The sequence below is a fragment of the Panthera onca genome, chromosome A1 (assembly GCF_046562875.1).
Source record: "Panthera onca isolate mPanOnc1 chromosome A1, mPanOnc1 haplotype 2, whole genome shotgun sequence".
In the NCBI taxonomy this organism is placed as follows: Eukaryota; Metazoa; Chordata; class Mammalia; order Carnivora; family Felidae; genus Panthera; species Panthera onca.
Window position 1 is genome coordinate 117,430,048 of NC_138339.1, and position 27,763 is coordinate 117,457,810.

The window sequence follows — 27,763 nt, forward strand, 5'->3', positions numbered from 1 at the left end:
ACTTTAAAAACTGCCCTTTCTCTTCCCAATTACCTACGCTTCCAAGATGCAGGAGCAAAGTACTCTTCTACAAGCTGCTATCAATCTGTTCCTCCCGATACCTCCTTTCTGTCAAGATAAATATAAACTGTAGTTAATGACAAAAGTATTAATTACTGAAGGCAATCCTCAAGTATAAAGAAGGAACAGAGATGGTGATCTTCCTTTTGTTAAATGGTACTAAATGTCCCCTGAACACTGAACTCATTGCACCCTGACCAAGTTTTAAAATACCTCAGGGTCTTTGTTACAAAGATGATCAAGAGTAACAAGGAAAAAAAAAATAATAGGAAAAGAAAAAATTCTATGGGTACAGGACAGAATTTGGTTAAGAATAGAAAACAAACAGCACAAAGGCGATGGAGAAAGAAAAGCAATACTACTAAATTTTGTGTTCCCAAACACTTTACCAATATAATTCAAGTAAAAGGCAACAACTTCATTTTACAGCAAGGTAAATCATACCCAATAAAACAATCATTATGATACATTTCTTTCCCTATTAAACATAAGGATATTTATCCATGATTCTTGATTACTTTATAATGGAACTCTGGGGTATTTTCATTGTGTGGTTCCCTCAGAAAAAAAAAAAAAACTGCCATTTTGCCAAGCCATGGGGAACTTAAAATACAAAAATATGCTGTGGATGGAATTTGTGTTTTTTAAAAAATGTCCAGTCTATGGGTTTTAGGGAATGTTTTTTTGTCTTTACAAATGGTTGTGGTTTGCTTTTAACACAGAAGATAGGGCTGATTTCATTTTATCTGGTTCATTACAAATTTTTATTTTAAGGCTCACAAGATCACAAAGTACAATTTAACCCAAATACCCAAATACTGTTTTGTGAGACAGTTACACAAAGGGATTACCTTGAAAACTGTGGTGAACTATTTGAATTAGATTGTTCACTATATAATATAGTAAATGCTGGATGTGAGCTTCCACTGTTTTGACATTTTAACTTGTAAACAAATAAAAATTGCTTTACTTCAGATAGTTTTGGAGACTTAGAGCGGTCTTTGTCTTGAATGCGCCTTTCAAAATCATCACTTGGCACAATGGGGCTTTATGGGGAGGTCAGACCTTAGTATTGACATAGGTCTCAGGGTAAACTGTATCACATATCTTTAAGGAGTTTGACAGTAAGCGCCAAGTCAAGATGCGGATACTGAAACACAGTGTAATTATGATGACCTTTTCATTAAAAACCTAATATACAGAGTCCTGACTTGGTCTTTTAAAGAAATCTGCATAGTAAAGCTTGATTTGCACCTTAAATGAACAGTCAATCCCAAATACTTTACAACAGAAGTAGGAAATTAGGATAGGTATCACCAAACCGTTTTTGTTTTTTTTTTTCCCACACTTTTCAACTGTGAGAAGCAAAACAGTGAGTGGGCAAACAACACTACGTGGAATTCAGAACAAAATAAAGCATTCTAAGAGCTTTCACTTTTGCTGGCCAGTTATATTCCTACAACAGCTGTGCTCCTTTTGGCAAACACTTCAGCTTCATGCCTCACAGAACTTAAAAATCACTCAATGGGTTTATACAAATGACCTTCAAAAAAAGGGGGAAAAACAGGAAAAACTATCTCGTTCATTATCAAATTGTACAGGTTAGGACCTTAGTCAGTTAATTATAGTTTCTCACATACATGATTTCTGTAACACTATATTTAAGCTAAGTACTAAGTAATGTTAAGTGTGAATGAGTCTGTATGCATGTGATCTGTGTCTGTGTGCACAGAACATACAATCTACTGGTATTTCCTCATTTTAGGTTTTGCTGCAATCACAGGAGATGGGAGAGAAAAGGGAAGATACGTTATCCAATTAACCTATTTTTCTTAAACATGGATGTGGTACTCTGAAATGAGACATCTATGAAGGAATGAGACAGGAATCTTTAAAGTGGGGAGGTACAGGGGCGCCTGGGTGGCTCAGTCGGTTAAGCGTCCGACTTCGGCTCAGGTCATGATCTTGCGGTCCGTGAGTTCGAGCCCCGCGTCGGGCTCTGTGCGGACAGCTCAGAGCCTGGAGCCTGTTTCGGATTCTGTGTCTCCCTCTCTCTGACCCTCCCCCATTCATGCTTTGTCACTCTCTGTCTCAAAAATAAATAAATGTTAAAAAAAAAAATTAAAAAAAATAAAAATAAAAAAAAAATAAAGTGGGGAGGTACAGCTAGAAAGAGCGAGTGGAGGTCAAAGGTACATTCCACGGTATGATGTGCAGTGCACACTGAAAGGGTGCCAAGAAGACTTCACCATCAATTGTGTTAACATAGAGACAAAAACAAGAAAACACACGAACAAAAAACCAGCATCTTCTTGCTATGAGGCAGTAGGATATTGCTAAGAGACTGAGCACCAAAATGGTTCTTTACAAATTCCTTCCCTTTTATACTGCAAATAATTTATTATATTCAAGCCTTTAAAAACTATGCGATATATAGGATTGGAAGTCAACTTTCTCTGTGCCAAATTACAGTTGCTACTGCTTTAATGAACAGGTTTAAAAGATGTCTTTGTTATAGGTTCCACAACAATAATCATATACAATCCACATATATAAAAAGGGTTGGTTTATTGTAGTTCAAATACATAAACTGAACATTCAAACATCTTAAAATTAAACTTTAGAAACAAAAGTTTAACATTCAAACTGGAGTATAGTTTACAGGGAACACCCAAGAAAGATAATTTGTTGTCTAATCCAGAATATTTGATAAAGATCACTTAATGGTAAATAAAACGTGTTTAACCATCAGTCCTATTCTGGCCAACATGTTAGTTATGACCGTGGTTCCATACCTGAGAAGAAATTACTAAATAAATCTTCTCTTAGGCTAAACAAGACTTGGCCTAGAATTCAGAGGGGGTAATCAAAGCACGTAAGTGAACAAACAAAACTAAAGTGTTCTTTAGAGACAAAGGTAAAAGTATGTCCATTATAATAATCTTAGCCTCTGGAAGATAAGAATTCAATTTTCAGTGTTTTCTCTTTTACCCGCTTTAAAAAACAAAATCAAAACAAAACAAACCCTAACTTAGGTTTTCTTGGAGTCTGTGGTATTTGCATCTTGCAAGTTCAAACCACAAATGCTCTTACGTCTTGCATGTTTAACACTGCTAGAAAGAACGTCACCAAAAGTCACTGACTTCCACACCTCATAAAAGGATGATTTTTAGCTTCAAGATTTTAGATTTACTAGAGACAGCCTATATTTGAGTATGTATGTCAGTCATGCCACACAAAGAAAAGCATAAATTATTTCCAAAGTGTTCTCTGTTCAGAAACTGTTCACGAATGCTTCTCCTTCTGTTCGTCAGATGGTTCTGCAATAGTCTGACTAATGCACATACATGTAAAAACCTGGAAATTGGCTCATGCAAGCGTTTTTGAATTAAGATACCCCTGTGGAAGAGTACTGAGAATTATTTTGTTGATCGTCTTGTGGGCTCTGACGCTGTGGGAGGTGGGGGTGGACCCCGGCGATCCAGGTCATCCACATAGGCCACAATCAGTTTACGCCTCTCTTCTGGCACACAGTCTAGTACTAGATACCGTTTGTCGTTCTGCAAAATTTTTTCTACATCTTTCAGGTGCTGATCAGATTCCTGGATTAGCTTTTTGGATCTGAAATAAGAAAACAAGTCCAAGAATTACTGACTGCTGTTCACAGGTCTTTCAGAATGAGCTGGAAATGTCCATCTAGTTCCTAATTGTGTTTCCATTTTTTTTTTTTTTTTTTAAGAAAAATTTCACTGCAGTGGTCACCTTTGTAAATCGCCTCAGCAAAGACTCCAAGGAGTGAAAGGGCCTCAGAAGCTGAATTACCCTCCCACCCCTACTGGTGGTCCCTCCAGATCAGGGCTGAGGGTGGGTGGGTAAATCTTGCCCGTGCTGTACCTGTTCTGTGGATGAACAGAGGACTTCAGTCTGCGGGGCTGCCAATCCCAGCATCTTTCACAAGCTTTCACTTTCACATCTTTCACTAAATTAACTATAAAAATGTAGAAAGAAGTCTTACTTCACATCTAATTTAAAAGCCCAAGCTGATGCAAAACATTACGGATCCTGACCAAAAAATCCAATGACAAAATACCTAAAAACCACACCCTCAGCACTATCTATCCTCCCGTGCACATACCCTTCATTAAGATGTTTCCAATTTTTCTCTTAAAGGAAGAAAAGCTGGAGCATGAAACAAAATTGCTTTCCTGTGCACTGACTGCTAAGCATCGAGCATTGTAAACTTGTTTTCCTGATGGTAAAACGGTTGGGAATGTGGAACTACTGGGCACGTTACAGAGAAATCTTGTCTAGAAACTCTGATTTTTATCGTTTAAAATTTTTATTTAAAAGTATCCAGCAAATTGCTATCATCTGGAAAAAAAAAGTTTTTGCTGAGCTTAAGATGATTTCAAGCTTAAGAAATGTTCCACAACACTGAATAGTCTTCACAGGAGGCAGAGACAATGGACAGTGAAGGATTGTTTAAGAAATCTCTTCACAAATACAACTCTTATCAAGCGCGGGGGTATTCCTAAAAAAGCAGTGAAGTAAAAACAAAAGTGTGTTTAAAAAACTGGATGGGTGGGTAACACAAAATAAGAATTGACATCTGGGCCCTTTCTTTAAAAAAAAAAAAAAAAAAAAGTAAGGTAGACATGGGCTGTATTTGGCCTTTAATAAAATTGGCTTCTTCTTATTCCTAAAAATTAATAATGTCAACATGTGTGTGAATGCATAGAATGCTCTGGCCATTAGAGTAAAGACTAGTAAAGACAATGACTGCGGATATGAAACATTTCATTGCACACACCTATATGTTATAAATTTGGTCTCTTTCAAAAGCGTCCTGAAGTCAGCTTTGGCTGTGATGTACTTGTCTCTGATGTATTCTTCAAACTCTCTTTGTTTTTTCTGCAAAAGGACAGTAAGATTTAAAAAAAAAAAGTCACAAATTCCAAAATCACTATCAATTATTTATTAAACCGGTAATTTGTAAGTCACATCATAAATAATTCCAAAGAAAAAGGCTAGAAAGTACATTTTTGTTCACGCAGCATTCATTAAACTGCAAAATACGCAATGTACATTTTTAAGGCAAAAAGAAGCCAAGAACAAGGAACCACTCAATATATTAGCAGTAGCTAAAGCCCGAGGGCTTGCAATGTGCTACACTGTGCTGAGGGTTTTATCAGGATATCTCCTTTTGTGTTCCTAACAACCTCAAGTGGTAGATACTCTTGAAAATAAAGAAATTAAGGGGGTATTTCCTGTAGACTGTACTTCTATCTTCTAACACCAAGACAATAATGTGGTATAACTTATGGAGAACCCCAAATAACATTCATAACTTAGTACTAACTGATCCTGAGCATTTAGCTTTTCTAGTTAAGGAACAGGCATAATGGGTATAAACTCTTTGGGCTAATATTAATATTAACAATAATAACAATATTAAAAAGTATTATTGTCAATTTAAACAATCAGAAAAGTTAGAAACTAAGACTAGACCTGTCAGCTATCGGTCCACCACTCTTTCCCAGCCATGTGTACTTTGTGGTCCACACATCTACAATCCATCTTAAGGAAACAGGGGGAAGAAGAATAGCTCTATGGGGTTGTGCACCCTAGACCTAGAGAAACCAACTGGGAAAGGAGAATGATGGGGAGAAGGAACAAATGAAAGGCCAAGGGATAAAATAAGACTGCGGTCAGCTACCCTATCCTTGGCATCATTCACTATTTCAGAACCCAGGGGAGTTCACTTTCCACAGAGGAGTGAGAGTGTCCCAGAACAGGGCTCAGCTTCTATAAACTTCCCCCATCTGCAGTTCCTCTACTCCAGTCTCCGGGGCATGTAACAACAAAAGATCACATTATGGCATTCTGCTAACACGGCTCTGGTGCTCTGACAGCCTGGTATCCATGGCCAGGTTGAAAATGTCTATGTAGTGGGACCTGACTATACCAGAAACAAAAACTACAGCTTCAGTAAAGCTCTAACACCCCAGAACACAGGCTTAACCCCAAGGATGACATTTTTACAGTTTCTACTTTGCTGTCTTATTAATGTATAGTGTAAGATAAAAAATATGACCTTAAAATTCAGATTTACTTCTCATACTCTTAAGTTATTCACTTAAAACGATCCATGTCAGTTTAATCAAAATACATACTGGTGGTGCTGATTAAGCTCACATTTAATATTTATCAACTGACAGTAAATCTCAGACAAAATCCTCTTACCCTGTCACTGGAGGAGAACTTAATGCACCGAGGATCTTCCTTAATGATTTTTTTTACTTCTTTCCATGTGGATGTTAAGGTAATCTTTGAAAGGCAAGGAATAAAAAACACAAATACAACTCACTTTCATCGCAAAGATCAAATGGCGGCAGCACATATGGTACACAGTATTGCACACTGACCTACAATCTCCTGTAATAATGCCCAAATGTAATTGGACAGGAAGCAGCTTTAATACAATTTCTTTTTGTTGTTGGCCACAAGAGTTATATTCATGGTCCTATTTCAAGGTGGCCTAAGACAATCACCTGCAAACCCTGGATCCCCATAGGCAACACTGTAACTTCTGAAGAAACACCACCAAAAGGAGATCAGGTATCAGAAGAAAACGTGAACGACGGAGGGAAAAAAGGGACCATGGGACCAAACTGAAAATGGAGCAAAAGATGCAATCCACTCAGTCTATCATTCTATCATTAGGAGGGATCAATGATCACACAACAAAGCCCAATATCAATCACCAGGAATGTGAAAACTGCGGCAGGAAGTAATTTCTAAATAGTTAAGAAAGCCATTAACATTTTACTTAAAAAAGAAAAGAAAAAAAAAAAAACAGAAAAGAAAGTGTATAAAACCCATGCATTCCAGTAAGAGATCTAAAGACCACGACACTACGATGTTTTTGGAATTATTCTTAAAGACCCCATCTAGATTAAAACAAGGAAAATAAGAGACTTACTGCAGAAGTTTCATCTAGAAGTTGCCTAAAGTGCTCCCTCTTCTTTTTGGTAAGTGCTTCAATGTGTTCATTAAAAAGCTTCTCTTTCTCCTCTCTTTCCAACAAGGATCCAGATTCCCAACGGTGATCTTTTCGGAGAGTCCTCCGAGTATCAGACCATGACACATCTGAAGAACGCACCTAAAAACGTACCAGAAAATTCTATCACCAAAGATCTCTTTTTTCACATTTCGACAATAAAAGGCTTATTTATCTAGTTTAGGAATGATACAATTAATAACGGAAGCTTCTGGTGACTCCACCTTAAATAGTCACTAAAAATCTGCTTCTTTAAACCAGAAATCCCACCTCTCAGAGCTCACCCAAGCAAGCTATCAAGTATGGATTCAGAGGTGTAGAAAGATGAAGAGAATTACTTTAATCGTACTTAGGCACTCTATTTAACATCTTACCAACCTTGAGTAGGAGAAATGGATAGAAATAAAACAGGAAATATCTTGCTACAGGACTAAAGAGGTGACAGGAAAAAAAACCCACCAACAGATCTTGAGCTCAAATTTGTACTTATCAACTACATACTGGAAGTGACATTTCAAAGCATAAGCAAGAATTAACATGGTCAGTAAGAGAAGACGTGACAGATCAGGCTGGTTCAACAACCAGCACAAGATTATGCTTCACTGCTGGTAATGGCAATACAAGTTACTGCTAGTTACACCACTGCCAATGCTAAGAAATATGGGAGGCTAAAAAGACAGAAAGGTAAGAAAGAAGAAAAATATAAAAACATTTATTTAATCAACATTTATCAAGCACCTAAAAATGAGTCAGCTGAACACGGAGCTTGGTACTGGAAAAACAAAGACAGACACTACCCCTTCCTTCAAAGGACTCAACTTTTTTAAGAGAAGAGAGGCAAGTAAGCAAGTAACGGCAAAAGCACATAATAAGTGCTGTGAGGTGTATGCTGACCACAGGGCAGGCAAGGGGAACAGTGAAAACAAATCTGCCTTAGATGGGTCAAGATCAGCCTCAAAGAAGAGTTATCTGGGCGTGCTCTTGAAAAATGAGTTTTCAAGCACACTTGAAGTATTCTAGGTGGAGGGATTAGCATGACTAATGCCAGAATTCATTAAGTGTAAATATGGTTCATTAGAACTAAGTGCAGAAAGGCTAGAGCTTAAAGGGGCAAGAGAGAAAACCAAAGAGGGTAACATAACATGAAGGTGGTGGGGGAGTTAAGGAATGAAGTCATATATTATGCTAAGACAACTGAATTTTAGATGTTTGCAACCACTAAGAGTAGAGAAGCTTCTCTCTGTGAAAGCAACAGGGAGAGTGACAAAATCAGATTTGGTTTTTAGGATGATTTCTGTGACTGCGATAAAGAGAATGAATGTGGGGAAAAGTAAACGTAGGGAAAGAAATCAGTGAATGACTGTAACTAGCCAGAGAACAGAAAGAGGAAACTCAAAACATACCAGGAGAAGCAAGGGAAGAAATCCAAAGAACTGACAGTAGTAGTAGTAACAACAAGAGTCCTTATGAAAGAGAGAAAAGAAATAGTAGGAGAGATGGTGACACAGAGAGGGGACAAAACATGTGGACCATGGCCACAGCAGAGTGGCCTCGGTGCACTGGCTATACAGACAAAACCCTACACACCTCAGCAACCCTGGGTGATGTGCAGAAGCGCTGGCAAGAAAATTCCAGAGTATCTATCTCCTGGGGTCAGTACACCTCCAGTCTAGACCTCATACCATTTACATGTACAATCATTCATCACCACAGTGGTGACCCTAAATCACCAAGCAAAAGGTTTAATTCTATTCAGCACATTTTGTTTATTATTATGGCATGTAAGTGTGTAATAATTTAAGATGACTTCCATCAAGAATAAAAAGTTACCTTTGAGACTAAAAGATTATACATTTTTATATGTACAAAGAAACTTCTGAAAATGTTAAATAACAATGGTTTTCTTATTCTAGTGGGTGCTAATACTATTTTAAAACACTTTATGAAACAACTTACCAAATTAGATCTCTCAGATTCCATTTAAAGAATATTAAAATTTGCACTAACAAGACAACCTAATAGATCTCTAATATCCAGTACTTAAGGGACAGGGCTGGGGGTGGGGGTGGGGGGGGGGGGGAGGAGAGGGGAGTGAGAGGAATATATACCATGTCAGATAAAAGAGCCTTGAAATTCTGGATAGCTTCTTCTCGTTTGTGTTGCTCTCTCTCTCGATCTATTTCTTTTGTTTGTTCTGAACGTGCCTTTTGAACCTCTCTTTCTCGTTCTCGAAGGCTTGCCTCAATGCGGGCTTGCCTTTCAAGCTCCTTTTCTTTTTCTGAGTCCAAATTCTATAAAGTAAAATTACATTATCAAGATATGTTCCCAGAGTAAGTGGCTTGCCAAATACAGAATTTCAAACCTGGGTTTTACCAAGAATATACATTAACACTGTACCTCGTTTCCAAATCAACTACATGTGCTAGAGATCCTTATATTAATTATACTGACAGGAAAAATTCCAAATCCCAAACAGCAGCTAATACCTTTATGATGCAATTAAGAATTTTCTTATTCCATATTTATAGTATAAATAAACACAATAGTTACCTTGGCTATTTTTTCAATGTACTGTTTGAAAAGGTCTTCTCTCATTGAAGAACTATCCACTGCCTTGTAACGTGGATCACTTTCTACTTTGTCTTTTACTTTGCTCCATCGGGACTGACTGTCCAAGTGATGATTAGATAACAGTTCAAAGAAATCCGATTTAATCTGTATTTCAAAACATTATCAGGGAATGGGGGGTGGGGGGAATCCACCATGAGAAATTCCTCATATGCAAATGTTTACAACCAGAAAAAATTGTTCACTTACCTTAAAGATGAGAATAATAACTTTTTAAATTCATTTATTTATAGCGGAATAAATTTTAGTCAAAAAGAGTATCAGAATTGCTCTTTCATGATAAATATAAAAATCAACAGACATAAACTCTCATTTAAAATCTACCAAACTCAAGATAAATCATTTTCTCCAGTCAAATTATTCAAATACAGAAAAAAAAATTTTTTTAGGTTGTTAACTTTTTCATTTCAGCATTGCCACGTTTTTATAAGAAATAAGAATTTATATTTATTTTTAGATAACAATCAGGTTTATGAACTGACAGTAAACTACATTTTAACATCAAGTTAATAATAATGACTTATTTTAAAAAGTAGATGAATATAATTTTTGTTTGTTACAATAGGGGAATTTAGAAATAGATGAGCACAAATAACAAGTCTCATTCATTAGAAACTTGGAACGGTACTGCCAAATGTCTAAAAACAAGTAAAAAGCAGGGTAAATTTTTGTATTTTAATTAAAAAAAAATCAATGCCTGTACCCTTATATATAAATTATAGGATTTCTATGATCATAATTAATCATTACTTTAAAAACTATATTCAGATTTTTGGTATTTTTTAGCATTAAACATGTATACCTTTATAACTCAAAACTGCTAATAAATTAACATTCTGAGCCAATCAAGTACCAACTCAGTAAAATTACACCAAGGTTATTAAAAGATATTAATCCTTTGGTAGCAACATGTACAATACTTAGAATCCTTCTCCCAAACTGTAATTCTTATTTTTTTAAATAGGGGATAAAGAAATAAAGAAAGCGTTTATTTTTACATAACTTTGAGGACCTGTTTTAAAATTCAGTATCATTCAAGTTATCTTGTACGCCTATGAGGGGAGACACCAGAGGCAGGCAGTCAATTCAATAGAGAAGTCAGACCATGTCAAGAACCTCTCTTCCCTGTAGGAATTAAACATGCTGGCTTCCCACGTGACCAAAGGAATCAGAAATTAGAAATGGAATCACATTCTTTCTGCCTATTCCAAACTCTCATCTCCCCTAACAGAGAATTAAGAGAGGATAATGTCATTTCTGGAAAACACTAGTAAGATTATAAGAAAAGAGTTTCTTTCCTATTAGAGAATTTTTTAAAAACCAAGAGCTAATCAGCTGTGGATTTCTTTTACTACTGAACTTGGCTCTTGACTTTGTAGTAATAAGAAATACTCATAAATCCAGTATTTTCACACAATGAAAAAGCAACTACTTGATATAGTGATGTAACAATTTTTCTGTTCATCTTGTCTACTTTGTATCTGACATGATGAACACCAAATTCCTAGATGCCTGTGAAAACTAGAAAGCAAAATTTACAAAATTTATGTTAAATAAAACATGCAAGCTATTTTAAACAGGAATCTTTCCAAGCCAATTTCCAAGTCAATTTATATTGACTTAAGACAATTTTCAAATATTAGACACAAAGCCTAAAAATGACTATCTTACAGTTTTAAAAATGTGTGATGTATAAACAGTGAATTTTAAATAAAATTAAATTTTAACTTCCTCTCACTGTGGATATTACCATTACAGGCTATACATGGCTTACCAAAGCTGCCATTTGTATGAGAACTATCAACAACTGCATAAATGTCAAAAAATTTAAGTTACCCATTAGCAGCAATCCAAGACTCCACATTCCCAATTTTCTTCTCTCCCCAAATCAAAGTACCTTACCATCTAGGCTGTTCACTTTAACAGGGGAAAACAGTCTCCTAAGCCTAATGTACTGTAAAATACTTAACTTGTTCAGAAGAAAATTTAAGTGAGGAAAGAGAGAAAAATGCACTTCATGAGAGGATTAACTCTATTGTGTGCAACTTCAAATGTGTTGTTCCAAAAGGTATCTTATTTGAACCACAGTTTTATAAAAATGGGTTATACAGTATAATAAAATTTAAAAAACCTTGAAGGTAGCTACTTTGGCAGACAAAACAGTCTAGCAAAAGTAAGCAGAATTTTAGGGGCATTTTTTATAAAATGGAAAATTACCAGTGAAAGCTACCTGCAAATGATTTTTCTCTTTAGCTTGAAAATGTCTACCAAAGGTGGGGGCTACTTCACCAAAAGTCAGTGTCCTTTACAGGTTTTTGACTTAGCAAAAAACTTTTATTATCTGGCTGTTAACTGCATTACCTCAATACTACAAACAACAATTAGAGAATCATAAGAATAAAGAAAGCAAACTCCAATAAACTAGCACCATGCTACGAGCACTAATCTTACTATTCAATTACATACAGCTAAAATGGGGTTTAAAAAAAAACAGTATAGACAATATACTTCATAGGAATAATCATTAAAAGTCATGAAGAAACTAATAAAACTTAATTAACCAGCTACTTCTCACACCGTGAATATAAAATACACTGTATTTAAACTCTTAAAGATTTGTTCCCAGGGCCTAGTTAGTAAGTAATTTTGCATTCTTTAAATTGGCTGAGAAAGTTTCACTTATTTCCTGCCTCTTTTTTAAAAATTTAGTAAAGGTACAAAACCAAACCTATAACTTAGAGAATTATTTTACAATCGAAAGAAAGTAAAGCTGAATATAGTAGGTTTATTTAGATGCAATATCTATTTAATTTACTTTAACACATTTTGGGCACAACTCTCATCACTTCATAAGGAAAAAAGACTAAAAAAAAGTAAAGTACCGGAACTGCGGGAGGCTAAAGTCACCACACAGAGATACCAATTCTTTCCTCACTAGGGAATCCCATTATACTTTGCGTATCAGTGATTGACAGCTGTCAGACTGAACTGATTGACAGGCCGCACAGCACAAAACTGTAAAGTCTATCCACTTGTTATAAAACAGAATACACAAAATAGTTACAAAAAGAGTGTTTAGAAATAGAACATTGGTTATAAATGCAAAGAGAAAAACATTCAATTTGTATAAAAGCAATCACACAGTATCAACTATTTATTTTACTTGGTATTCTTTAATCAAATAAGGTATTACCAAAAGTCAAAAGTAGCAAACAATACATTAACATGATTCTAATTCAGCATACACAATGTTTACACAGAACTCAATTCTGCACATTTCCTGAGAAGCATAATCATTTGCAGAAAAAAAAAAAGTTAATGGTGAAATAATAATTCTGGAAGAATCTCCACTGAAGCCCAAGAAACCAGATAATCAGGAAATTTCAGGTATTTCTGACAAAAGTTATTTCACCCAATACTGTTGCTATTTACAGTGCAGGAGGCTTGAGCCCATTAAGAATGGTTATTACTTCCCTCATGACATTCCTTAATAGAATTTGTGATGTTTTAACTTTCTGGAATAAGAGCCCATTTTAAATGTCAAAAATGATTAGGCTTCAGAGGTTCTTCATCTCCATCCACAAAGCACACAGGGGGACTAAGGAGAGCGGCTGCGTGTTCTGATGGCCCGCGCACCTCCGGTGCGGTCTCCACCCGCCTGCCTCCCCAGTGGTGGACTCCTCTCCGCTCCTGACACCACTACCAAGTGACATTTGGAATTCATTAATCTTTCATAGCTGACCTTTATTTCTGATAAGCAATAATTTATATGTAAGATATGTTTACTAAAAGATTAGAAAGTCACTAAAATGCTGTTAGAAGGCAAAAAAGATAAAAAAGCTTTTTAAAATTTAAAGGTTACCGCTTATTAGGAATCTTGAATTTTAGCAGGCACCAGTGAGTAGAAAGATCTAACAGTCAGTTCCGGGTGTACTGGGCAAACTCAGTATTAATAAAATTTAAAGCAAATCTATGTACTTTAGTAAACTTATTAAAATAAGCATTATGGAAGTAAAGTGACTGAATACACACACGTAAACAACTGTAAAAGTGAACTTACAAAGCTAACCAGTCTGGGGGTCCTGTGATCTATGCCCATGAATGAGATCAGAAACATGGCCCCAGCTTAGTCTCTTCCCATTCACGCTCCTGTCAATCACCTCATCTTACCTTCTCACCTCTGGTCTTCGAATCTTCTTTCTCTTTCTTCCTTGCAGCTGCCACAAATTCATTAAACAAGGCTTCTCGATCTTTCATCTTTTCAATTGCTTTGAATCTTGAATCTTTAGCATGCTTGGCTGCAAATTCACTAAAAGTAGCTCTGTAACAAAATGGCAAGTGTGCTAACTTTGGTTGAACTATTTCTGCTTATAGAAAGGTATAGAAGAAGATACCATTTTTCCAGCCAGAATATGTGCCAAAGACTCACTGAGTCCCAACATTTGCCTAAAGTGAGCTACAGAAAGGAGTACAAGAGGGCTAAAGGGTGAAAATGTGGTTGGTGATTTGTACGCTGTCAAGCATGACACTGGGGGATAACACATCAGAGAACAAAAAATGTATGTGCTTCAAGAGACTTAAGAGCTCATCTATTTCCACACTAAGAAGAGGCTGAGTCTTGCTTCTAGCCATGGTGGAGTTAACTACCGAATTAGATCTCCTTCCAGAAACAACTGTGAAAGAAGACAAATGTATGAGGCAAATGATTCCAAAACAGTGCATAATAGGTAGGGTAGTAGTAAGACTGAGGAAAGGCCCACTGCCCTATGCCGCAGGACAATTTCCCAAGGTACAGAGAGCTACAGTCCAAGCAGAGTACAGCAGTCCCAATAGCTACAAGTAGTAAAGATCAGAGTCTGGGTGTTAAAATGGCAAGGGAAGAAGCTCTAGAAAGATAGTACCCAGTAAATATACCACAAGGTGATTCCCCATGAATAGATGGCCAAGGCTGAAGGGTACAATAGCAGGGAAAAACCGCATCCCCTGCCAAAGTGCTACCTGGTTAAGAGCAAAAAACAAATGTTAGAAACTGAGTAGTGCAGAAAAAGAACAGCATTAGGACACTAAAGTCCACAAAAGCTGCACAATGGAGACAAAGCTGGACTGTTGAGAAACTTCCAACTTCTGAGACCCACACTAACAAAGCCTTAAATCAAAGCTATATTCAGGTGATCAGCCTGTAACTAAACTGCCTGCGAAAACAAAAATCCACTCTTCAGAGTAAGGGAATAGACTTTCAGAGTGTCTATAATCCACTATTTTCAATATTCAATCAGACAACACTAAACATACAAAGAATGTATAACCCAAATCAAAAAAATTTTTCAATCCACAGAAACTGAAGTGAAAATGCTCAGACGCTGTTCTGGAAGAGACAAATCCTTTAAAAATATTGTAAGTATATTGAAAGAATTTAAGAAAAATAGATTCAAAGAACTAAAAACATGGCCTTAATGAATGAATAAAAGGGAGTTTTAGCAAAGACACAGAAAATAGGAAAAAAGAACCTAAAACTAACTGAAAGGAAAAATTCATTGGGTGGGCTTAACAAAAGAGTAGACCTAGAATAAAGAGCTACTGACTCCAAATTAGATCAGTAACAGTTATCTCATCAAAAGAATACACACAAAAAAAAAATTGGGGTAGGAGGGGAATAGTCTCAGGGATTTGTCAGATAATTAGAATTCTAAAAGAGAAAAGAATCAATCAGAACAGAAAAAATGCTGATCAAAAATTTTCCAAATTTGATGAAAACATCAATGCATAGATCCAAAAAGCAAAGCAAGCTGCCAAGAAGGCTACATAAAAAAATGAGGCCTACGAGGGATAATGAGGCTCAGTATAAAAAAAAACTTTCTCCACAAATAAAAGGCATTTATAATTCATACATTTGGATATATTTCAATATTTGAAGCTTTCACCTTACGTAATAATTTGTCTTATAATAAATACTCCCATATTTAGCAAGTTTTTTTAGAAGGCAAAGCTAAATCTTACTCTCTCCCTTTAAAAACTGTTTATTTCAATACAAATATAGAACACATCTTCTTAGGTGTTAAAGCGAAGGTTATATTACAACTTTAATTGTAAATAAACTGGTTAACTTCAGAATTTAGTATTTAAAACATCAACTGAAGATTACGAGTAACATTCATAGCTAACATTTGCTATTTTGAAGCTTTGCTAACCAAACCAGGATTCTAATAATCTTTTACATATAACTATCGTTACTCACAATACCTAATTTCATTAATTCAACACTTTTTAACAACAGGATACATTGCAAACCTGGTTTGAATAATGGATAGGTAAACTTAATAAAAGTTTAAATAAAATAAAAACGTGTATCCCAGGAACAGGATGACATACACGTAAGTCCACTAAATCTGTTTTGTTTTCACGATAAACTAAGCACCTTGCATTTTAATTTTAAGAGAGAATTACTACTATGATTAAAGAATAAACCTGTTTTTAAATGTAAAATCGGGGCACCTGGGTGTCTCAGTCAGTTAAGCATCCAACTTCGGCTCAGGTCATGATCTCGCAGTTCATGGGTTGGAGCCCCATGTTGGGATCTGCACTGACAGCTCAGAGCCTGGAGCCTGCTTCGGATTCTGTGTCTCCTCTCTCTCTGCCCCTGGCCTGCTTGTGCTCATTCTCAATCTCTTTCTCTCAAAAATATACATTAAAGGGGTGCCTGGGTGGCTCAGTCAGTTAAGCATCTTGGCTTCGGCTCAGGTTGTGATCTCACGGTTTGTGGGTTGGAGCCCCACGTCGGCTCTGTGCTGACAGCTCAGAGACTACAGCCTGCTTTGGATTCTGTGTCTCCCTCTCTTTCTGCCCCTCCCTGCTCGCACTGTCTCTCACTCTCTCTCTCTCTCAAAAATAAACACTAAAAAATAATTTCTTTAATAAAAACATTAAAAAACTACAAATAAAATATAAAATCAATTTCTAAAAGTGAGAATTATTTTACACATATTTATATCATTTGTAATAAAATAGGTAAAATAATTATTTTTCACTAGAAAAGACTAAAATGAAATTTTAGCATTAGATGGTGATAGAGATTTTTACAGGACTCATCTCTCAACTCCAGAAAGTGCTGCTTGGTAAACAGACAGTCACCCTTTTCTCTCAGGGAGAGGTGAGGGTGGATAATAGTGGTAGGAGACTGGGAAGTGACCAGGAACTGACCCAAGGAGATATGCCTTGAAATTTCTTTCAATCCAAAAAGAAAAAAGACATAGAAATAGGCACTAAATTCTCCCCAGTCATTTTTTCCTTCAGAATAAACTCCAATGTTTTTTATCTACAAAATCTATTTATAATATATAGTCTCTTCCCATTTCAAAGAGAATTTAAGTTAGCAGACATATTTTCTCAATTTTAAGTTTTTCCTCCTCATTTTCTGCTACTTACTAAATTTGGTCCTAATCTCTAGGGTCACGTTAAATGCATCAATATAGCAATACAGCACAATGTCCCAAGTGCTAAGACTTCTAGTTATGTGTCTCATGGCTTTATTTTCTGAAGTAACCTGCAAGGTACAGCTTGCTCCACCAATTCTGTCAGCCCCAAAAGAGCGCCCGCCTGGGTACTGGGATAGAGCAGTAACTTAATTTGTCAAATCCACAAGATGGAAATCTCTTCAGAGTCTCAGTTATTGTCAGATCCATAAGGGTTTTAATAAATAAGTGTATTTTGCTGAATCATTTGAAAATAAGCTGCAGACATCATGAGACTTCATCTGTAACTATTTTAGCATGCATCTCCTCAGAGCAAATCCTTTTTCCTCTATAACCACCGTACCCAAGAAAATTGTGAATTCTCTAATACCATGTAATACCAATCCATCCATGCTCAAATCTCAACTGCCTCCCCAAATGTCTTTTATAACTGAGTCACAAGTACTGACCCATGAACTCAATGTTTTGATTAACCAAAAAGAATGGACCAAGACCCCTCGGAGAGTCTGAAACTCTACTCTCCCCTGACAAATGTTACGTTCTTCAGAGCTCCAAATACTCTATTAACTTTATTATCTGAGATGTGTATTAATGCCCTAAGTTTCTCTTCATGTTTCAAATATAAAATTATAATATTAAATATACTTTCTCAAACAACATTCTCTCCTCTACTTCCAATGACAAAAGTAACCGTTTCAACAAGATGAACTTTTATAAAAAGTGCCATTTAAACAAGACACTCCATAATTCTACCCTACAGTTTTAAAAATTATCCACGTTATGAGGTATTCACAGCAACCAAGTAACAAACACTATTGCCAAAACTAAACCATAAATAAAAAGTAATTTTCTCTTGCCTAGACTATTCTGTATTAACACTGGAATCCAGTTGAAATCCTACATTCACTTGGGTAAGGTATGAGACAAGCATATAAATCTATACTGGCTGTTTTAGAAGACTGAGTGAGATAATGAGATAACGTGTGTATACATATATGTGCTTCAAGTACATGTATGTATGTATGTATGTATGTATAAGTTTGTACATACAACTTTTTAAGTGCACATAAGATATCCGCTAAATGATGCTAAATATTATTGTTTTTATGATGCTAGTCACGTAAGTTTTAAATGTCTCCTCTTCTTCACCCCATTACACATACTCAATAGGCATTAACAATCAACTGAAAATATCAGACAAAAACATATCTAGACACTGCCTCTCACAGAGCACAAGAGGTTCCTCTAAAGGAAATATATTAAGAATAAAGATTAGAAATGCATAATCAATAATGAAATAAACTTTTCATGTCCAATTATCCAAAAGATACATATTCTCTTAGCTGATCTTAGAAGAAAGCACATACATATTTTGAAATGTTACAGTAATGAACCATATACCTTGGATTAAATTTTGCTTCTTCCATCATTTTTTTGAAATCTTCCTTGGCTTGCATTATTTTGTTTTTCTTTTCCCTGCGTTCTTCCTCTGCCCTCGTCTTTACATATTGATCAAATACCTATCACAAAAATAAACCAATTGGGCAAGTTAGTCTTCCATAGGAATAATTTAATTACCAAACTATGGAATCTGTAAGAAAATACTGAGTCAATGTCTTTGTCCAAACTATAATAGAAAAAAAAAAAATGAATTAGATATCTCAATTGTATGCAGATTATCTGTAGCAAGTCTCACTTTAAAACTTCAGTTGACAGTGTTACAGAAGCACACAAGCCCTCTGCTGAGACTTCCAGAACAAAGTTAAAAGCCCCTTTAATTTTCATTGTCCCTGATTACAAACTGAATACACGCATATTAAAAAAATTTCAGGGGATATAAAATATATAAATTACAATCCTTCCAAATCTCTTCTAGAAAAAAAACGTTAAGAGTATGGAACAGATAGTTTACATTTATTTCTGTGCTTCTTTTTAAGACATAATTATCTCTACCAAAATGTAATGCTTTACATCTATCCCATATTTTCCCCCACCTAATCATGTACAGACAAGATAATAAACTGAACATGCACATCTATTTCCTTTCTTCCAATGCCAATACAATGACGAGAGGATTTCCCTTTTTAAGTCACAAACCAACAAGACCAGGCAAATGGGAAAAAGAAAGAGCAAGTCTTGAAGATGAAAAGCACAAGGATAAGCAGTAAAGGACTGGCAAAAATGAGAGAGCTGACCCAAATTCAGTGGTCAAGAAAAGAAAGAAACCAATTCTTTTATTAGAGAATCCTCAAACAGTTCCAGAAGTGACAGCAACAGATATCCATGGAAGTGAGGGCAGAGTACAGCTACAATAAGGCTGTTTAAGAAGGAGTCCATCAGAAAATCTCCCTTGCCAACAGCATGTATCTGGGGGCTCTGCCACTCCTGAGCCTCAGTAAAAGGCAAGTGATTATTCTCTAGAACCAGGGTGGGCAATTCACAATCTGCTGGCCAAACTTGGCCTGCTGCCTATTTTTGTACAGCCCAGAAAGAGTTTTAACATTTTTTAAATAGGGAATAGAGAATTTTGTAACATTTCATGACATGTGACAATTAAATGAAATCCAAATTTTAGTGTCCACAAGTAAAACTTTATTGGAATAGTCAGGCTCATTCCTTCACATCTATCTACCTGTGGGTGCTCCTTTGTTACAGTAGCAGAACTACACTACTAGGACAGAGACCAAATGACCCCCAAAGCTAAAATATTTACTGTCTGACACTTTATTTTAAAATCTTGCTAATTCTTGCTCTAAAAGGTAAAGCAGTATCTCTCAAGGTAAAGGGGGGGGCATACCTAATTTAACATACTAAAGTTAAGTTTTATTTTCTAATAAAACTAACAAAATATACTGTAATCATAAAACAAGAAAAACTTAAAGAACAAAAAGAAATCCTAAAAATTAAAGGACAGAAAAAATGAAAACTCAAATTAAAGGATTTCACAATAAAGTTGAGCAAGTCATCCAAAAGAAAGGGGCAGAGGTAGAAAATAGGTGAAAAGAGGGCGCCGGGGTGGCTCAGTAGGTTAAGTGTCTGACTTCAGCTCAGGTCATGATCTTGCAATCCATGAGTTTGAGCCCCGCATCAGGATCTGGGCTGATAGCTCAGAGCCTGGAGCCAGCTTCAGATTCTATGTCTCCCTCTCTCTCTGGCCCTTCCCCTCTCGCATGCTATGCTGTCTCTCTCTCTCTCTCTCAAAAATAAACATTAAAAAAAGAAAAATTAAAAAAACAGGTGAAAAGAAAATTTAAGGACGAGACCAAAAGGGCAAATTCTCTGTCCCAGAATGAAAAAATAAACAGGTTGGAAACAAATGCAAAAAAACAATGTAAGAAAATCTCCCAGAACTGAAAGACAGGAGTTTACATACTAAAAGGACCACCAAGCACCCAGCATAATGGGCCCCTTCCACCAAGGTACACAATCACGGTGAGATTTCAGAACGCTATACACTAAGAGGAGATCCTACACATCCACAAAGGAAAAATAAACAGGCCCATAAACAAAGGCCCATAAACTGATGGCTTCAAACACAACACTGAAAACTAGAAAAAGAGCTACGTCTTCAAAATCCTGAAAGAGAAAGATTTCCAATTTCAAATATCTTAAACAACCAATTTCAAATTAAGGGTACAATGAATGTTTGCAAACATGCAAGGCTCCAAAGTTTATCTCCCATGCATGTTCTCTCAAGATGCTATTACAGGGATGGAATGGGTCAAAAGGGAGTAAACCAAGAAAGAAAAAGACTTATGATGAAGGAAACAGGTGAAGTCTCTACCCCCAAAAACGAGATGAGGGAAATCTCAGGATGATGGTAAAGACTGGTCACCCTCAAAAATAACAGCTGTATGTCCGGTGTAGAGGGTAACCAGTCCGAAATGAAGCAAGTCACACGCTCTGGAAGAAATGTCTTTAGAAAGATAAAACTGGGCAGCACTCTATTACTTTTCCTAGCATATTTTACAGAAATATTTGTCTCTTTAAAGGTGTGCATGTACATCTTTAGAAAAAGTCAAACAAAAAATGTTCTTTACAAAACTGAAAACTTTATTCCAGGTCAGGCCATGTCTGTCTACCAATCTTTAATAGCTGTATAGAGATACCTACAACTATCTCACCATCTCCCGTCAGGCACATTGGCCATTTTCAGCACCATCCCAATACAGCACTGCAATAAATCCTGAAAGCATGTGCAGGCTGACCCATGTGGAAAAGAGGGTTCTTCTCAAGCCCTCTCTCTCTTTTTGGTATATACTTTCTTATTTGTAAAAGTAGTGAACTACAAATAAGCCCAATGAATTTATATTAACTTTCTTTTCAGAGGCTGGAGAAAACTTCACAACCCTTCCTCTGGGATATCCCACACCAAGGTTAGGAATCGCTAGCTGAGATCACCTTCTCAAAGAAAATTAGGAGTTCTGGTATGCTTCCAAGCTTCTCCTAATTATTTGTGTCATGCTTCCCAATACACTTGAGCTTTTTAGGTCCCCTATTTTAAGCGGTTATTTTCTTAAAACATCAACTTGTGAATGTTACAATAAACACAACCAAAGTTGTTAAGTTTTTATAAAAAATTTCTAGTAGACTTCTATAGATGTAATCAAAACATCCATATTAAAGAGCTACATTGTCTAAGCCAATGTAGCTTCTAGGGTGCTATATTCCATTTCTTTTCGTTTTTATTATTTTTTCAAACAAATTGTTTTGATGTTTATGTATGTTTGACAGAGACAGAGGGGGACAGAGGGCGAGCAGGAGAGGGGCAGAGAGAGAAGGAGACACAGAATCCAAAGCAGGCTCCAGGCTCTGAGCTGTCAGCACAGAGCCTGATGCAGGGCTTGAAACCATGTACTGCGAGATCATGACCTGAGCCAAAGTCGGATGCTCAACCAACTGAGCCACCAGGAGCCCCTTCTTTCCGGTTTTAAACAACTTTACTGAGGTATATTTGATATACAAAAAGTTGTTCATATTTAATGTATACAACTTGTGAGTTTGGAGATAAATATACATCTAGGAAACCACCACAGTCTATGACGTAAACATATCCACCTCCAAAAGGTTCCTCCAGCCCTTCTGATTTATTCTTATTTTTAAGTGATATTAAAAACCCTTAACATAAGATCTATCATCCTAGCAAAAATTTCAGTATACGATATAGTACTGCTAGCTATAGGCACTATGCTGTACAGACCTTCAGGACTTAGCCATCCTGCATAACCATTTCCATTTCTTAATCTACATAATTACACAGTATGCTCACTTTGTGAAATTTATGACGTTTAGATTTTAATGTATGTATATTTTTCTTCAACACAGAAGTTTGTGAAAAGTATGGGTGTGATACTGTGTTTTAAGAAAATATATATATTTGCCATTTCCAACATGGATGGAGCTAGAGTGTTATGCTAAGCAAAATAAATCAGAAAAAGACAAATATCGTATGATTTCACTCATGTGTGGAATTTAAGAAACACAACAAATGGCAAAGGGAAAACACAATGGCAAAGGGAAAAGAGAGAAGCAAACCAAGAAACAGACTCTTAAGTACAAAGAGCAAATGGATGGTTACCAGAGGGTAGGTGGGTGGGGAGGTGGATTAAATAGGTGACAGGGATTAAGGAGTGCACTTGTGATGAGCACCAGGTATACCTGGAACTAATATTACAATATATGTGAAGTGGAATTTAAATTAAAAAGAAAAGAAGAAGAAGAAAAAAATAAATAAATAAATAAATAAATACACACACACACACACACATATATATATATATATATATATATATATATATATATAGTCTCTGTCCTGGCTCCTGGCAAGAACTCCTAAAACCCTTTTAATTTCCTAAGTGATAGGAGAGACAGGAGCCTCTACTGTTGTACCTGGCTTTTGTCCTGTCGCTGAATTAGATAAAGGAGAAAAGAGCAAGTTTATGTTATTCATACCAAGCCCCTTTCAACTACATCAAAGTTAGTGTCAGGAGGTGATTTCTGGAAAGTCTCTCTAGATAACCACAGGATGGCAGATAGCTGCCAGTGGAATCAACCATGTGATTAGAACACTGGAACTTTCAATGGCTGGTGACGGAGTCCAATCACCAATGGTAAATGATTTAATCAACCATGCCTATGTAAGCTGTCCCCATAAAAATCATAGCCAAAAGCATTCAGAGAACTGCGAGCTTGGTGAACATATCCATGTACCAGGAGAATGGCACACTCCAACTTCACAGGGACAGAAGTTCAGGGACTCAGGACACTTCCAGGCCTCATCCCACGTGTCTCATCATCTGCCGTTCAACTGCACCCCTTATCATATCCTTTATTATATTATAAACCAATAAACATAAGTGCTTCCCAGAGTTCTGTGAGCCATTATAGCAAATTATTAAAGCTGAGGAGGGGAACAGGGGAATCCCTGAGTTGTAGCTAAACTGAAGTGTGTAGAAGGTACTACTTGTGATAAGCATTTGAAGAGAGGGAAGGTCTCGTGGGTCTAAGCCTTTAATCTATGGGATATGATTCTAATTCCGTGTAGTGTCAGAATTCAATTTAATGGTAGGACACCAGCTGGTATCAGAGAACTGACTGATATAGAAAAATAGCTACACATTTGACGTCCAAGTATTCAATGTATAGAGGAACAGAGTTTTTCAAGACACCTCTATTATTTCATTTCATTCTCATTTCAATTTAATTCAATTTATACTTTGATACTGATCCAGTAAAGAGTGGCCAAGATGGCCAGTTGACAATGAGTAACTATATTGGTAACGTATTACTATTTGTAATACATCGACCTTAAAAAGCTCTCAATAACACATACTACATTAAAATGCTTATTTTTTGAAATATGGCCTTTTGTAGCAACATGGATGGAACTGGAGAGTGTGATGCTAAGTGAAATAAGCCATACAGAGAAAGACAGATACCATATGGTTTCACTCTTATGTGGATCCTGAGAAACATAACAGAAACCCATGGGGGAGGGGAAGGAAAAAAAAAAAAAAAAAAAAGAGGTTAGAGTGGGAGAGAGCCAAAGCATAAGAGACTGTTAAAAACTGAGAACAAACTGAGGGTTGATGGGGGGTGGGAGGGAGGGCAGGGTGGGTGATGGGTATTGAGGAGGGCACCTTTTGGGATGAGCACTGGGTGTTGTATGGAAACCAATTTGACAGTAAATTTCATATATTAAAAAAATAAAAAAATAAAAAAAAAAATAAATAAATAAAAAAACACATGACTTGCCATTAAGAAAGACGGAAACATGGATTAGTATAAAGACCTGGCATGATTTTGCTTATACAGAAGTTTTTCTGAAAATATCCTCATCTTATGTATTTTCATTAAAAATGTTATTAAAACAAAAAAAAAAAATAAAAAAAAAAAAAAAAAAAATGCTTATTTTTGAAATAAGCTACCTTTTTTTTTTTTTTTTTTTTTAAGGAGGCTTCATGCCCACCACTGAGCCCAACACAGGGATTGAACTTACAACCCTGACATCAAAAGTCGGATGTTTAACCGATGGAGCCACCCAGGTGCCCCCAATTTTAAGTGTTAGCATAACTAGTCTCTACCTCAGAGTCTAATATCCTGCATGGAAATGGTCTGCTTCTGTTTAAAAATGTTATTCAGTTTAAAACTTTGTCAAAACAGGGGCACCTCAGCAGCTTCGTTGGTTAGGCATCCAACTTCAACTCAGGTTATGATCTCACAGTTCGTGAATTCAAGCCCCGAAGTGGACTCCCTGCTGTCAGCATAGAGCCCACTTCAGATTCTCTGTCTCCCTCTCTCTCTGCCCCACCACACTCTATCTCTCTCAAAAATAAACATTAAAAAAAAACTGTCAAAACAAAAAACAAAACAAAACTATTTCTGACTCCTCAAGTGATCTTTTATCAAAAACAAGATTAAATGAAGAAAATCTTAAGTTAAAACTTATGGTTACAATTATATAAAATACTTCTAGAATGATGTAAAATATACATAAATATACAGATATACGTAAATCTACAGATAGCTAGAAAAGTAAAAGAGATGCACTTGCACACAGACATTTTCAATAAAATTGTTAGTTGTTTTAAATCAAAATACAAATTTCAGAAATGGAGTTACAAAGTGCAAATACACGACCTAGATACTTAATATGTAACTTAAACTTAAATTTAACTTAAATATGTAACTTAACTGGTTTCTCCCTGATTTTACACTCATGCAAATAAAACTACTAAAAAAGTACACATATTAATTCCAAATGTTTGCTTCTTTCATTTCTTACACTCCAGTTTTAAGAATTTTACTCAAAAAGGATGAGAACCTTTAAGTAGTCTTTATTTAAATGGAAAAATGCTTGATATTTTTCGTCTTTTTAAGTATTACTCTTAATAAGAGGTAACACCATCAGCTTACAAAATGCCTGTAAAATTGGGAAAGAATTGTAGCTCTCAATACGCACTTGTAATTTAACTCGGAAACTATAACACTCAGCAGCATGAAGAGTCACATCACTAAGGTTTTAAAGTAATCCTTCAGGGATATTTAGGTTAAGCACTGCTGCAGGCGTTACACATATAGCAATGAACAAAGTTCCAGCCCTCAGAATTTATATTCTGCAGCCGGAGAAGACAGTAGATAATTCTAGATAATTAGAGCTGTGAGTGCTATAAAGGAAAGAAAGCAAAGAGACACATGGCTCAGAAGGCACTTGGACAAGCACCTGAATAAAATCATGGGGCATATGCAAACACCTAGGGGAAGAACACTCCAGACAGAGGAAGAGCCAAGTATCAGAATGTACCCAGCTTGTTCAAAGCACAACAAAGGAACTGTGGCCAGAATGAATGAATCTAAGACAAGACCTTCAAGAACTATGAAGATAAGAGTGTAAGTATAATCCTACAAGCCATGATAAAGAATTCCAGTTTTATCCTAAATGAAATGGTAAGCAATGTACATTTTTTGAGCAAGGGAACAGTAACAGTGCCTTAATTTGCCTCTTAAATGTAAAATTAGTCTGGCTGCTATGTGGAAAAAGAACTTGACTCCAAAAAGCAAGAACAGAAGGAAGCAAAGAGGTCAGTCAGGGGCTACACAGATGCTGAGAAATGGTAACGGTGCCCTGAACTACAGTGTTAGTGGGGTAAATGGTGAGTAAGTTGTATTTACAAGCTTTTGGAGGTAGATTTTGCTAACAGACTTGAAATGCACAGAGGGGAGAAGTAAGGAATCAAGGATGATTTATACTTTTTGATAGAGACCATTACACACAGTTTAAAACACACACACACACACACACACACACACACACACACACACCCCTACTGTGTTTGAAATGCAGATGCAAGTACCTTTGGAAAATCATGCTTTTCTATTACACAGACTAAAATACATGTCTGGCACAATGTAAATTTCCTCTCTTTATAAAAAGTTTGTGATGAGACCTACATGCATAATGGCACACGGTGCAGAGAATTACGCCAACTATTAAATTACAAATCAAGAATAGACTACCAAATGAAATCTTGTCGTAGCTCAATAGCCCTCTAGCAAGTAGTTCAACATACTCACCATTCTACAGAGCTCAGTGTCAGGGTGGTCCAGGTAACTCAGAAACTATGTAAGTTGGAAATGTGCAAGGATTTAGAGGACGAAGTGATCACTGTGAGAGGATATGTATTGCTGAATCATCACAGGAATAATGGCACTCAATAACATGGCAAGTCTAATTCATGTTGACACTAAATGAGCAGAGACCCTGAAGTGTCCATCAATTCTTTAAGCTTATGATGAAGAGACATTCTAACAGATGGTGCTTAGATGTAGACTTGTGTGCTTAAAACGTAAACGGGTCTCTGAGTGTTGTCTACCTACCACACACACTCATGCATATATACTGGCACACAGAGGAAGGCTACAAGACCAGGGTCCAGTCATGGTCCAATCAGTCGGGTAGGATTGTAGGTGTTTCTTCTGCCTTTCTACTCGTCTGTATATTGCTATTTTTCTACTATAAATCTGCAACATTTGCCCAGTAAAAAGTAAATTAATAAACGCATTTAAAATGAATTTTGAAAACTCCCTGATACAACATCAGCATATTATGAGGCACAAGGACAGGATACTCATGAAGCAATACCCACGTCCATAATAAAGGCAAAAATATGCAAGTATTTCTGAGGCAGAAATGCCCACAGAGAGGGTAAATGTGTTCTAAGATACGAGACTATGCGTTTTGAGTACTGTGTGTGTGGGGGGGGAAAGGATGGCATTTTATTCCTTACGTTTTTAAATTATGCTGTTAAGGGATATACATTTTTTAAATAATGTTATTTTCCTTTTACCTGTTTTCTCTCTTTAGGATTGAGAAGTAAGTACCGAGGATCAAAAACTATCTTGTGCAACTCCTTCTCCCACGTTGAAAAAGCAGACACCTTTAAAATAAAAATGTATTGCCTCATAATTAAGTTGGCTCTAAAAACATAAAGGTCATATAATTTTCCTTGAAATCTACAGGACATCTGCTTAAAAAGGAGGCATAATA

The 27,763-nt window shown here is 36.2% G+C and overlaps 1 protein-coding gene across 9 annotated transcripts in view; it reads right to left on the reverse strand.

The window, feature by feature from the left end:
• Positions 1–2,609: 2,609 nt before the first annotated feature.
• TCERG1 (transcription elongation regulator 1) overlaps positions 2,610–27,763 on the reverse strand; it is a 61,149-nt gene continuing 35,995 nt past the window's right edge. For 8 of the 9 annotated variants that reach the window (XM_078449907.2, XM_078449903.2, XM_078449902.2 and 5 more), the window contains 9 exons: positions 27,564–27,653; positions 18,619–18,737; positions 13,919–14,069; positions 9,671–9,835; positions 9,229–9,411; positions 7,043–7,222; positions 6,304–6,387; positions 4,871–4,971; positions 2,610–3,681 (listed from right to left, as the gene is read on the reverse strand). In XM_078449907.2, coding sequence (XP_078306033.1) covers positions 3,480–3,681; positions 4,871–4,971; positions 6,304–6,387; positions 7,043–7,222; positions 9,229–9,411; positions 9,671–9,835; positions 13,919–14,069; positions 18,619–18,737; positions 27,564–27,653 — 1,275 coding nt within the window. In that variant the 3' untranslated portion in view covers positions 2,610–3,479. Of the gene's footprint in view, positions 3,682–3,954; positions 4,049–4,870; positions 4,972–6,303; positions 6,388–7,042; positions 7,223–9,228; positions 9,412–9,670; positions 9,836–13,918; positions 14,070–18,618; positions 18,738–27,563; positions 27,654–27,763 lie in introns of all 9 variants that reach the window. The other variant, XR_009611046.3, reaches the window with a different exon arrangement.